The 13,676-nt window shown below is 49.0% G+C and overlaps 1 protein-coding gene and 1 long non-coding RNA gene across 2 annotated transcripts in view; one reads left to right on the top strand and one right to left on the bottom strand.

Annotated features, from left to right (window-relative positions):
• The window catches only part of RFX7 (regulatory factor X7), a 53,864-nt gene extending 50,358 nt beyond the window's left edge, over positions 1-3,506 (bottom strand). Inside the window, exon 1 of the mRNA XM_081170506.1 lies at positions 3,205-3,506. Coding sequence (XP_081026632.1) covers positions 3,205-3,386 — 182 coding nt within the window. The 5' untranslated portion in view covers positions 3,387-3,506. The remainder of the gene's footprint in view (positions 1-3,204) is intronic.
• A 414-nt stretch (positions 3,507-3,920) lies between these two features.
• On the top strand, positions 3,921-13,676 carry LOC308573597. The gene is made up of 3 exons (XR_014002122.1): positions 3,921-4,232; positions 7,896-11,403; positions 13,273-13,676. It is a non-coding gene; the product is annotated as an uncharacterized lncRNA (long non-coding RNA).

Here is a 13,676-nt window from a genome sequence, read left to right as displayed (position 1 = left end):
TCATAGAAGTGATTTATGAATTAAATAAGTAGCAATAATAATAATAATAATATAATTTATTTAGAATTAAGTCCCACTAAATTCAATGAGGCTTACTTCCTAGTAAGTGTGTTTTGGACTGCAGTCGAAGTCAGTCACATTAAATCCGACTTACGTTTCAGGAGTTAGCATACAGATTTTCAGATGCTCTTTTCAGTAATCCCAGCCAGAAAGACAAGGTTTCATTTTAAGCTTTATTGGTTAATGGACAACACAGACCATTTGCCACCTTCCATACACAGCAATTTTTCTTATTTATTTATGGGATTTTTTTGCCCACCCTACCCCAAACCTCAGGGCATTAGATCGGTGCAGTATTCCAGCAAGTCTGAGCTATGCTCTACAAAATCCCCGGCTGAGCACATGGACTCCGGCAAAGAGTGAGAGAAGCCATTCAAGCTGAAGACTGTTTACTAGCAGTCCACTACAAAGCAACAGCAATGAAAACCAGCCCAGAGTACACACCAGGGCACAATCTTCTGAGAGCACTGCACAAGATGCTTCTGAGCTGTTGTTTCACAGACACAAGGATACATGCAACAAGACGCTACTCTATCTGTACAATCACAATTCCAATTCCCAGTTCTGTTCCCAAAATCATGTGCATGAATTTGAATCCCCATCCCACCTGTAGCCACACGATTGAGAAAATGGTGAAAGACTTGCCCAGCGGCTACGGAGCTTCAATGAGGGCTCACATGTTCCTCCTGCTCACTTGTGGTCCCCTGAGTGACCTTGGCCCCCTCTCTCTCAGCTTACTAACCCACCCCAAAGGGCTGTTGTTGCAGAAATAAGAGGGCAGGGCCCTCGCAGGTGTGGCGCCAAGATGTGTGGAGGAAAGGTGAAACACAAATAAATCCCAGCTTCGAGACATGTTTTTTTGCAGCCTGAACGGCTGAGTTCATGGGGACACACTTGTTGCTAAGCACGCACAGGATCACAGACTCTGGGGCCAAGAGCAGCCAATGGGGAGATGGGGTTAAAAGGAAACTAATCCCTATTATCTGCAGCATGCGCCCAGAGCTAGAATCCTGAACACTTGAGACACAAGCTCATTGAAACTGGTGGGGCTTCCTTCCCAGACACGGCATTCAGGATCACCTTTAGGGTAAGCAAAAAAGCTGCGCTGGCTGGTCACACTCCCAGTAACAGCACCATTCCAGCAGGCACTGCCACTGGGCATCCTCCATTCACTCCCATCAGGCTGACAAGCCAATCCCTAGTTAAAGCAGCCAAGGCTATGCAAAAACATTTGGCAGGTTGTATATGTGTCTTTTTAAAAAAGGATGTCCTAGAAGCCCCAATTTTATTGGGAATTAAAACAAACAATGCTATGGTGTTGTGCTTGAACTAAGCCTATACACCCAAGTTCATATAAAAGGGAAGAGGTTTTACTTAGTAGCCATTTTGTCTTCCAACTTGGATGTTACACCTCCCCTGAAACCACTGATGTAAACACCCTATTCAAGAGGCTGATTTCTGAACACTAGGAGAATGGGAAAATATTTTAAGTGGGTGTCTAAAAAAATAATAATACTGTAAATCAAACACTTCAGTAGCAGCAGCAATTTAAGACACAGTCAGGATGCTGATGGAGAGAACTTCTAACTCATGGCATTCTGTAAACAAAACAATGGCAGCGAGCAGACTGGAGTCAGCAGACGCCTCCTTTGCCTAGATTTTTAAAGGCTACTATTAGTCTGGTCCCCAAAGCCTGTGTGCAATTCACCATCTCAAAAGCTATCCCTTCACACAACCTGTATTGCTTCCACTGACAATTCAATCTGCCCCATATATTTTACACCATGTAGATCTCAATTTCAGATCAGCACTACACATACCCAAAATGTCATTTTTAAACCACAAGAGCAAATGCATTAAAGGTTTCAAAGGACTTCGTGCACACAGGGAAAGTGAAAGGCCTTTATACTGTGTTTTTCAAGCACTGAAAGACACTTCATTTTCAGGAATTTTATTTTTGCACAGAAGTCGGTTCAGCTGAAAAAGGCTTCAAATGGAAGGCAAAGCTCTGGTGCCTCCCACTTCGCAAGCCAGTGTAGTGGCTAAATCCTCAATGGCAGACAGCGAGTCAGTCCCTGGCTTTAGGAGTGTACCCAAGGAACAACGTATTGCAGTCTTTTTTGAATGAACATCTTCTTCAGCTCTCTTGCTCATAGGGGAGGTCTGATTCTGGCGGAAAACCCGGAGCAGTGCCGAGGAAACGGCGCCCTACGCTGCAAAAAAGGGGGGCTGCGGCGGCGGCGGCAGCTGTAAACAAGCGAGGGGCTGCTGTTGCTGCTATTGCTGCTCAGCAAGAGGCAAGTCACCCCATTCTGGTGTTTGCAGCAAGGAGGGGAGGGAGAAAGAGATGCATGTCAACATGCGGCAGAGGCGCCCCCGCCTCCTCTGACAAACGCGCCTTGGGGTGGGGGGGCGCTGGGCGGAGGAGGAGAGGGCGAGCCCAGCCAGCCGCCAGGCGAGGCGATGCCCCTTCACGGAACGACCTGCTGCTTTGCACACGACGGGGCGAGGCGTGGGGGGGGGGGAGGCATGTCTCTCGCCTCCTGCCCCGGGCTGCACTGGACGCGACCGTGGATCGGGAAGCAGCCCCGTGCAAAGCAGCGCCTGGCGAGCTTTGTGTTGGGTCGCCAGCAAGCTAGCTAGGAAGCATGCAGGCAGACGTGCACCCTGCCTTGCGCGCCCAGCCCGACCCCTTCTCCATGCGAGCGTGTCTGGCTCTGTCTGCCCGGGTCTGTCTCGCTCTCCCTCCGCAGAGCCGAGTAAACACATTTTCCATTTCCCCTCCCCCACCCTGCAGACACACAGGCACACACACACGCCCCGCCGCCGCCGCCGCCGCCGCCTTCTTCCTCCTGCCGCCGCAGAAAGAACCTTGCGGGATCGGAGCCAGAAGACAGCATGGGAGGGGAGGCGGCGCACCGGGGGCTCTGCAACCCTTGCAAAAACAAAACCCCGATCTGGAAGGCGAGGGGCCCGTCCAGGCACCCCGACCCGGCACCGTCGCGGCTCAGAGCGCCCTATCAATATGCAGCAGGCAGGGCGGCTGGGCACATGCAGCGCATGCATGAGTAAACCCCCGGCCGGCTCCCTCCCGAGCACCCAGCCAGCCACCCCCGGGCCCGGAGCCTTCCCCGGGCTGCTCACCAGATGGAGTTCTTGATCTTGTGCTGCAGCGCGCTGGCTTCGGTCCCCTGCAGCCCGGGCACCAGCGCCGGCAGAGAAGGGGCCGCCGTGGCCACCGGGACGACCCCGCCGGGGGCTTCGGGGGGCGGCTGCTGCTGCTGCTGAGTCGGAGGTGGCTGGTGCTGCTGCGGCTCGTCTGCCATCACTGCCGGGTCGGGGCTGGCTGGCTGGCGGAGAAGGAGGCGGAGGCGGAAAAAGGGAGGCGGGCGGAGAGGGCGCGCGGCTGGCTCGCTTGGCTAGGCCTTCCCCGCCGCCGCCGCCGCACCACCACCAGCAGCCACCGCTGCAGCCCTCGCGGGAGCCGCCTGGCCCGGCTGCTGGCTGGAGGGGCGCATACCCGAGCAGGAGCCGCCGCCGCCGCCGCCGAAGGAGGAGGAGCCTCCCGCTGCCGTTGCTACGCCGGAGGAGGAGGAGGAGGGAGGCGCATCGCGGCCAGGCGCGCACAAGGAAGGCCGGCCAAAGGGAGCCCGCGGCCGCGCAGCGCGAGCAGCAGCACCTCGCCTCCGCTGCGCTTGGCTTCTCCGCCTTGCAACCTCCTGTGGCTGCCGCCGCTGCCGACTTGGTCGGTCGGTCGGCCGGCCGGACAGCCTGCCGTGCGCGCAGCCTCAGTTGGCGCGACCGCCCTCCTGTTGTCGCGGGAGAGGCAGGGAGCGAGCGAAGTAGGGCGCGCGCTCGGCCCAGGAGGAGGAGAAAAGGCGCAGCCGCCTGCCCGCCTCCTCTGGTGCTGGGCCCGGAGAGATGGGCGCCCCCCAAGCGCCCCGGCCGTCGGAGGTGTTCGCTGCCTCCCAGGGTCCGGTGCCACTGTCGCTGCTCCTGCTCTGTTGCCCGGAAGGAGAGACCCACTGCTGGCATCCCTAGGCATGCTTCGGAGGAACCGCCCCCGGCGAAGAGGAAGGCACGAGGGAGGCGGCTTCAATCCCGCGCATTGAGGGCTCGCTTCTTGGCAAGGAGCAGCCGGCCAGCGGAACGCAGCGGGACTTGATGCCAAGGTAAGGTGCCTCGACTTCTACTCGTCGTCTTCTGCCTGCAGAACTCCAGAGCGCGAGGGAACGCGGCTTGGAAGCAGCGTCGCGCTCCTGCACGTGCCCGGTGGCGTTCAGCATATGCGAGAATGTGGGTCGGGAATTGCAGCCTCGGGTTCCACGCTGCTTCTGAGTAGACTGCAGTGGATCGCGCCACCTGAGATCACATGAATCATGGCACAGGAGAGCCATTGGGCACCTGAGGATTTGCCTTTCTGGTATACCATTTGTGGTATACTGTCTCTGAGCATGGAGGTTGCAGTTAGAGACCATGGCTGAGAGCAAATTGTAAGTGAAGTTTCGCTTCCATGAATGTGTCAAAGGCCCTTTTGAAGCCATGTCAAACTATCTGATGTGGACTGGCAAAAAAAAAATCCATTGTGCGAGGAACCGGTACCATATTTGGCCCCTAAAGCATCCCACCCAAGCGTGGCCTGCAGAGGAGTCACTGTGAACCAGCAGCCTATGGCTCACGGACTGGCACTGGTCTGTGGACCAGCACTTTGAGTAGCACTGATCTAGCCCACAGCCATCACCAACTCACTTGTGGCAGCAAGTCCCAATGGTTGATTGTGCCTTATGTGAAGAAGGAACACCTTCTAAAGGCTGGAAGCCAAGTTCAAGTTTGGGAAGCTCGTGAGTTCTAATAGTACCATTAGCATTTAACTGGCTCTTTTTGGAGAGCTAGCTTGGTGATGAAAATGTCTGACTGGGATGGAAGGGGGGCAAGATTAAAATCTCCGCTCAGCTCACTAAAACCATGGAGAGCTGTAAATCAGCATAGTAGCGAACAGCGGCGTAGCGTGGGTTGTCAGCACCCGGGGCAAGGCAAGTAATTTGCGCCCCCTAACCCCTAACCTGCCGCCGCTGCCAGCTTCTTCTTGCTGCTGCCTGGTCTGGTCTGGTGTGGTTCTCTCCCGCGCTCAGCGCTGCGCTGGGCGGCCGCTGCACTGTCCCTCCCCCAGTTAGTCCCTTGCTCTCTCTCCGCACTGCACGCCTGGCACCCACCCCCTCCACAGTGGGCGGCGACCCAGCGGCTTGGATCGGATTCGCACAGCCAGCACTGCAGTGAGAGAGAGTGAGTGAGCCAGGTAGGGGCAGAGAGCTGCGAGTGCGAGCGCGCCCCCCCCCCAGATGTTGCGCCCGGTGCGGCTGGCCCCCCCTGCACCCCCCACGCTACGCCACTGGTAGCGAAACACAGGTGGATGAACCAAGGTGTGACTTGGGATAAGACAGCTTCTTCTGGGCCTGCTCTTGGCGGGCTCTCCTATAACAGCGGGCTGGAGGAGAGAAGTGTACAGAAAAGCTTCTCTTGCACTGGGCAATATTTGCCCCGTGTCTGGCCTGTAGTTGGTCTAAAATTCTGGGATCCCCATTTCCATCCTGCTCCCCAACAGATTCCAGAGAGAAAGGCCAGTTTTCAGGAAGAGCAATGCTTTCTGGGAAGCTGTTTGAAGGCTAAAGCTCCAATAAAGAGCCAATTCAAGGAGGCGAAGAAGTCAGCACATCAGTCCTCTGGAAGTTACGACCCTAACACTGTGAGTGTCTGGCATTTGCTTCAGTGCCTGGGCAGCTCCACTCCTGCTTGTGCCTCAGATGGGGAAGGGAGAAGGTGGCAGGCTAAAGGCTACTGAGGAGTAGCCCTCTGCCCAAAGCCAGGCCTCAGGCCCCCTGTTTGGCTCCTGCCACCCTCTGACCCTGGGTCTCATGAAGAGGAGAGGGGAGGCAGAGTGGTCATCTTTCTTCAAATCACTACTCTGTGAGATGCTGAAGGGGAAAAGAAGACAGGAAGAACCACAGTGCTGGGGCTAGTTCTGAGTAAAAAGACGGGAAACAGAAGACACCTCATGAACCCCTTCTGAAGTGAGGCGGGGGGAATCGGGACAGCCAACTGCCTTCTCCTCAGGGGAAGGGAAAAGGAACCTGACTGCCACTTTGAACTGAAACTGGCTTGTTCTTCAGTCGTGAGTGGAGAAGACAAAGCCATCTTGACCCTTGGCTTCTGCCTGAGGCACATGCCTTTCCCCACTTCCAAATGAGTTTGAAGGTAAAGGGACCCCTGACTATTAGGTCCAGTCATGGCCAACTCTGGGGTTGCAGTGCTCATCTCGCTTTACTGGCCGAGGGAGCCGGCGTACAGCTTCCGGGTCATGTGGCCAGCATGACTAAGCTGCTTCTGGCGAACCAGAGCAGAGCACGGAAACGCCGTTTACCTTCCCGCCGGAGTGGTACCTATTTATCTACTTGCACTTTGACGTGCTTTTGAACTTCTAGGTTGGCAGGAGCCAAATGAGTTTAGGAGAACATAAATGGTGGCTGGCTTCCTTCTTTTAATGGGGGAGAGGTAGAAGCCATCTTAGCACTGGGTTTCTGTCTCAGGAACACACCTTTCCCAGCCACAAAGTTGGAGGAGAAGAGCACAGGTGTCATGCAGGACATTTGGCTTCTCTTTCTTGTGGTGAATGGTTCTTCCTCAGCTCCTTTGGGACTTGGGGAAAGAGCACTGACATTCTGAAAAGCCTTTTCTCTTTCATGACCATAAGGGGTAGCCGATATGGTACTCTCCAGATGTTGCTGGACCAGAACTCCCATCCTCTCAAAATAATGGCCACATCTGCTGGGGCTGATGAGTCCAGCAGCTTTTGAAGGGTGCTGGGGTGGCTCCCACTTAACACCATTTATACCCAGGCAGGGCATAGCCCCTCCCCTTGGAAGCATCCTTGCCACTTGACATCTCCTGTAGCCGTGTGGTTGTGTTGTCCCACCTATGACCACTGCCTCCCCTTGGCACCTTGGAAGAAGGGCGTGTACCACATTGGGCCTTGTGATGACTGGCAGGCCAAAGCCCCTGGGCTGGTCATACCTTGAATAAATACTAGCAGCCCTGTCTTCTGCCCTACCTTGGTCAGCTGAATACTGCCAGCTACAGTTCAGGCACTCCTTGCTCTCAACACCCTCCAGGAGACTGTGGGGAGTGATGTATACAACTTTGCCCCTTGCGTAATAAAATCCCATCTACTTTATTGCATTTTAAAATGTATTCTAAGCCACCTCGCAAACTTCAGTTATTAGGAAGGCTATAAATGCCCCCAAATAAAGATATTAAAAAATAATTCAATGATGTTATGCACCAATATATGCCAAATAATAACATTTTTTTAAATAATTCAATCATTTTACACAATACATATTTGCAAAAGTCATCACCATTCTCTTTCCTTCTCCAATTTTAATTATTTTTCCAAAAACAGCATCTCTCCCCATATGAACTGACCAGACCCTGCAATCATCATCTGAGGCTCTTGTTTGTGTGCCGCCTCTATGAGAAGTCCAGAGGCTGGCAACATGAGAACAGGCCTTTTCTGCAGTGGCTTCCCACTTGTGAAATGCTCTCCCCAGGAAGGCTTGCCTGGTGCCTTCACTACATATATTTAGGCGCCGGGCAAAAACATTCCTCTTCTCCCAGGCCTTTGGCTAATTAAGCAAATTATGGCCTTTTAAACTAGGGGGGTTGTTTTGGTTTGTTACTATGTTATGTATTTCTGTATTTTTGTATCGTAAACTACCCTGTGACCTGTGTGTGTGTGTGTGTGTGTGTGTGTGTGTGTGTGTCTACACTTTTGTCCACAGACAGCTTTCCGGGACATGTGGCCAGCTTGACTAAACTGCTTCTGGCGCAACAGAACACCGTGAAAGAAATCAGAGCGCACGGAAATGGCGTTTACCTTGCTGTCGCAGCGGTACCTATTTATCTACTTGTGCTGGTGTGCTTTCGAACTGTGAGGTTGGCAGAAGCTGGGACAGAGCAACGGGAGCTCCCCACCATGGCACGGATTCAGCAAGCCAAAGAGGAAACATCACTATATAACACCGGTCTTGAAAGACCTACACTGGCTCCCAGTACGTTTCTGAGCACAATTCAAAGTGTTGGTGCTGACCTTTAAAGCCCTAAACGGCCTCGGTCCAGTATACCTGAAGGAGCGTCTCCACCTCCATCGTTCTGCCTGACACTGAGGTCCAGCACCGAGGGCTTTCTGGCGGTTCCCTCGCTGCGAGAAGCCAAGTTACAGGGAACCAGGCAGAGGGCCTTCTCGGTAGTGGCACCCGGCTTGTGGAACGCCCTCCCACCAGATGTCAAAGAGAAAAACAACTACAGTGGTACCTCGGGTTAAGTACTTAATTCGTTCCGGAGGTCCGTTCTTAACCTGAAACTGTTCTTAACCTGAAGCACCACTTTAGCTAATGGGGCCTCCTGCTGCCGCCACACCACCAAAGCCCGATTTCTGTTCTTATCCTGAAGCAAAGTTCTTAACCTGAAGCACTATTTCTGGGTTAGCGGAGTGTGTAACTTGAAGTGTATGTAACCTGAAGTGTATGTAACCTGAGGTACCACTGTACCAAACTTTTAGAAGACGTCTGAAGGCAGCCATGTTTAGGGAAGCTTTTAATGTTTAATCGGTTATTGTATTTTAGTGTTCTGTTGGAAGCCGCCCCGAGTGGCTGGGGAAACCCAGCCAGATGGGCGGGGTACAAATAAATTATTATTATTATTATTATTATTATTATTATTATTATTATTATTATTATTATATTATCACTATATAATGCAAAATCCTATTAATATCTATTATAATTGCCAATGCAGACTCCAGTTAGCCTTCAGCAATAGTGTTATGGTGAGTGTTGAAGTACAGGAGTTCATCATTGCAACCTTCAGCCTCCAAGGATAAGGCTTGAAAATCAGCTGCTGGGACTCAGAAGCAAACTTGAAATCCTTATTACCACCTCAGTCACTTGCCAGAGCAAGGAAAATGTGCCAGTTGGCCTGGCACGACTCTGGCAGGTGATGTCATTGCTCCTTCTTTTGCAGGGGAAGTCCCAGGGCTTGGGTCCCTTGTGTCCTGTGTGCTACACTACAGATTGCTAGGCATTACTCAGTTGGCAGCTTCCCATTAACTGCTGGTGACAGTGAAATGTAGAGAGGGGTGGGGGATTTACCTTACCAAAATACAGTGGTACCTCGGGTTACAAACACCTTGGGTTACAAACACTTCGGGTTACAGACTCCGTTAACCCGGAAGTTAAGAAATTTACCTCAGGATGAGAACAGAAATCGCATGCCGGCGGCAGAGGGAGGCCCCATTAGCTAAAGTGGTACCTCAGGTTAAGAACAGTTTCAGGTTAAGAAAGGACCTCCAGAACGAATTAAGTTCATAACCAGAGGTACCACTGTATGAAACTTTTTAATGTATTTGATGCTATTTTTAAATTGTCTTTTAACTTTTTTATTTTGCCCTGGCTCTATTATTATTGATTTTCAATTCCATATAAGTTTATTGTTCTAGCCAAAGACCATGACAAACAGTACCAATAAAACAATACAGATCCATAATATGAGTCAACATCCATGCTGTAAGAGAGGGGTTATCAGAGACACCAACAAACTCAAATCCTTCTTGATTTCAAATTAAACCTCCAAATCACCACAATAATTTATAGTGATTTTTTTCCTTGCAGCCAGTGCATACAGAGCCACTCTGTGTTATGAAGCGATCATTTCTACCAGGGTGTATCTGCTTGCTTGTATGAGCAAAGGTTTCAGAAAGCAATCAGGCCTTTATATAAGGGGCAGGCTAACAGATAATGAGTGATGTCTTCCACCTGAGGCTGACCACAAATTCAAAGTCTATTTTGGTATGGGATGTTGTTGTAGCGGCCATCCAAGACTGCAGTGGGCATCACTTGGAAACGCAGTTCAATAAAGGCATTTCTTAAGGAAGCTGGTGAGAGTTTGGTCTGAAAACTAGCTCTAAAATGCTCTGGATACTGGGGTGGGGTGGCAGAATTGGTGTTTCTAGTTATTTGCAGGTCCCTTCTATCCAGAAGAGCCAATTCCTCAGTTGACACTTATTCAAGGTCAAAGCAGAGCTCAGTTCTGGGAAACAGTATTATTATTAATTGCATTTATTCATTACTTACTACAATAGTGTCTTAAAATGACATACAGTTATAAAAGCAGGTATGATGTACATTTTAAAATATACCAAAAAAGTAACAGAACATCAATTGACTAAAGGTGTTCATTGGGCAATAACAAAAAAAGTGCAAATCCTTTCCCACCCTACTAAAATTCAGATTTGAGGATCCCTCAAAGAAAGAAAGAAAGAAAGAAAGAAAGAAAGAAAGAAAGAAAGAAAGAACAGGAGTAAACAAAGTAAAGAACAGGAATGTCTTTGGTGTCTAAAAGCTGTTGTTGCTGTTACTACAGCTATTTACTCGCCCCTCTACCCTAAGGCCCCAGGGCAGGTTACAACAATTAAAGTTGTTAATAATGTTGTACATAATGGTCACATTTATTAATAATGGTGCCTGGCAGCTCTCACTAAGAAACATTCCATAACTGGGAAGCCACCCCTGAAAAGGCCCATTCTTGTGTTGCCACCCTCTGCACCTTCCTCAGATGGCTTCTGCCATGCCTAGCCCTGACCTGCTGCCAGACCCTGAGTCCTTGAAGGATGAACCAGACACACAAACAGGCCAAGGGCCGTGGGGGGGGGTCTGGCTTCTCTAGTTCATGCATTGGTAAGTTCATTGCTGGATTATTGCAATTCACTCTGTGTGGAGTTGCCTTAGATTCAGACGCTGCCTGTAGGGACAGCTCACCTTTAATATATAACACATGTGTTGACAGCTCAGTACTGGCTGCCAATACATTATCGAGCCAGATTTAAAGTGCTAGCTTTGACAGCAGAAGCCCTACATGGCTTGGAACCTAGATACCTGAAAGACCACCTGCTCCCTTATATACCTGCCCTGACTTTGAGGTCATGGGGGGGTGTCCTCATGGTGCCACAGGTCTCTGAGATATAATGCAATGGCTCTCTCAGCAGGGGCAGCACCCTGATTCTACAGTGCCCCCCTCTCCTCTCAGATGCAAGCAGTACCAATGCTAATGGAGGTAAATACATGGCTATTCACCCAAACATTTGGTTAAAGTAGTGCCCCTCAGTTGACTGATGTAGTTATGCCGTTGTTATGCTGCTTGATTTTATACAAAATTGCATTTAAATGAAATAATCGCTTTATTGTATTTCAGTGTTTTCCCTTGCTCTGGTCTTGTGTGAACAATGAAGAGCAGGTAGTAATTATTTAAATAAATAAATACAAATAAATTCCTTTACATACCTTTTAATTTGCACTGGAAAGCACAATTACGAAGCGGAAGGGAGTCACGTTAAAATATATACTAAGCACTGAAGCCTCTAACAACATCAGACCTATGAACTGAAAACTTATTCAGCCCAAACAATTTTGTATTGCATTGCTCGAGTAAGAATTTTTTTTGGGGGGGGGGGAGGATTAGTGTGCGTATAGTTTCTCACACTACAGTTTAGAGCAGGTTAGACAAGGAGAAATTGGCTCGGCAGAGCAGCCAGTCTAAGGATAAATTTAGCCACCCCACCGATAATGAGGGCCAAGCTAAATTTGGGTTCCCCTCCCTCTGTCTTTGGCAACCAGAGAAGAGAGCTGCTCTGAACTCAAGCCAGGAGAACTAAAAAGTGCATTTGATAAGTGCACACTCTCAGACAAGGAGAGAAACCCAGCCTAGTATTGTTTTTATGCCTGCGCAAGGAAGCAACTCCATACTGACAGCTGCACAATCTATGAAACCAATTTGGTTGAGTTAGTAAAATATACTGAACAATCACCAACTTTGTCTCACTCTTTAGTCCTGCAAGGCTGGCTACAACCCATTTCCCTTTGGCACAGCCCTCACCCCTGCCCTCTGTGATCAGAAGGCATAACTTCAGAAGCAGCCCTAGGAATATATGAGCATGAACTGCACCGGTAGTTTAGCAGTCTGCCTGGGGCAAAGCAATGCAATTCCAAAAGGGGGTGGTGTATCTCTGAATGAGTTAATTTTGCCGCTTTTATCTCCATTACCAACATATATTATTTCAATATCAGTTTAGCCAGTACAGCAGGGGTGGGAGCCAAGTGCTCTCCAAATATTGTTGGGTTACAACTCCCGACATCCCATGACTGTTGGCCATGCTGGGCACTGTAGCTTCTTCTTCCATAAACTTTCCCACTCCCCATCCTTTATTATGAGAGGGCCTTCTCTGTGGTGGCCCCCAGGTTATGGAACTTCTTCCCCTTTCAGATGCATCCTTTTGTGTTTTCCATTGCCAGGTCAAAAGGCACCTCTCTGCCTATGCCTTTGGGGTGGATGTGACGTAAAAGCTTGCTGCCTTCTCCCTTTGCAGTGTCAAACCTGTGTGGTGTAATATTTAGGATGTTGGGTGAGGACCTTGGAGACCAGTGTTTCAAGCCCCTTCTCTCCCCCCCCCCTTTATTATTATTATTAATTGGAATCCGTGGATATCATACACAATCTTAAATACACATACAAAGAAAAGGTGATGATGATGATAACCTTAAATAATTAGACCATTAAATATTTATTTAAACTTGTGCTTGTACGTACTCTTTTCTTGTACTTTCTAACAAAAATAAACCATTTCTGCTTGGAATTCTAGGCAGTGATATCCCGAAAAATATAAGAGAAATCTTTTTATATGCGACAGCCGCTGCCCAGATACTAATTGCATCAAATTGGAAAGGGGGGAAAGTACCAACAGTAAGGGAATGGCAGAATAAGTCACTAGACTATGCAGAAATGACTCAACTAACAAATGGATTAAGGGGAAATACAAAACAACCATTCACTCAAAAATGGGATATGTTTAAGAAATACCTACAAAAATACAATAATGACATAACATCTCTGGCAGCGTTTGAATGACCCGTGTGTAAATGAAACATTAATAAATAAGGAAAAATGGTATGATACATTATGTAAAAGTATTAGAAAATATATTAAGAGTAAGGTAATAAGTATAAGTATATTCAATATTGTAAATGTAAAGTACATCGGGAAATGGCGGGAAGTCTATTTTGACATAGTTTAGTTTATTTGATTCTATTTGGTTTATTTTTGTTTCAGGCACCTTCTCAGCCATGAAGCTCACTGGTTAGCCTTGGGTGTAACCCGTCTCTCAGCTACTCACTGGGTTGTCATGTAAAATGCAGAGGGGGAGAACCATCGACACCACCCTGCGCTCCTTGGAGAAAAGGTGGCATATAAGTGTAATGGTAGCAGTAAGTAGTGTTGCTGAAATCTTGAATTAGGGGTTTAACCTTAATTGTTATTTAAATGGTTTTGTTGAACCTGCTTTGAGAGCTTGAACTGATGGGCAGGCTATTAATCCAAATAATAAATATAATTTAACCAGATTATATTTGGCAGAAGTATTGCTGATGTTGTCCACTTGTTGACTGTACTATTTTCCATATTGTTTCCTTCCTCGTATGACAACAGTGTCAAATAAATAATATATATATAAAGCT

The sequence above is a fragment of the Podarcis bocagei genome, assembly GCF_964188305.1.
Source record: "Podarcis bocagei genome assembly, chromosome: 14".
NCBI classification, from domain to species: domain Eukaryota; kingdom Metazoa; phylum Chordata; class Lepidosauria; order Squamata; family Lacertidae; genus Podarcis; species Podarcis bocagei.
Note: the sequence above shows the minus strand (reverse complement) of the source record. Positions and strands in the feature narration are given on the sequence as shown.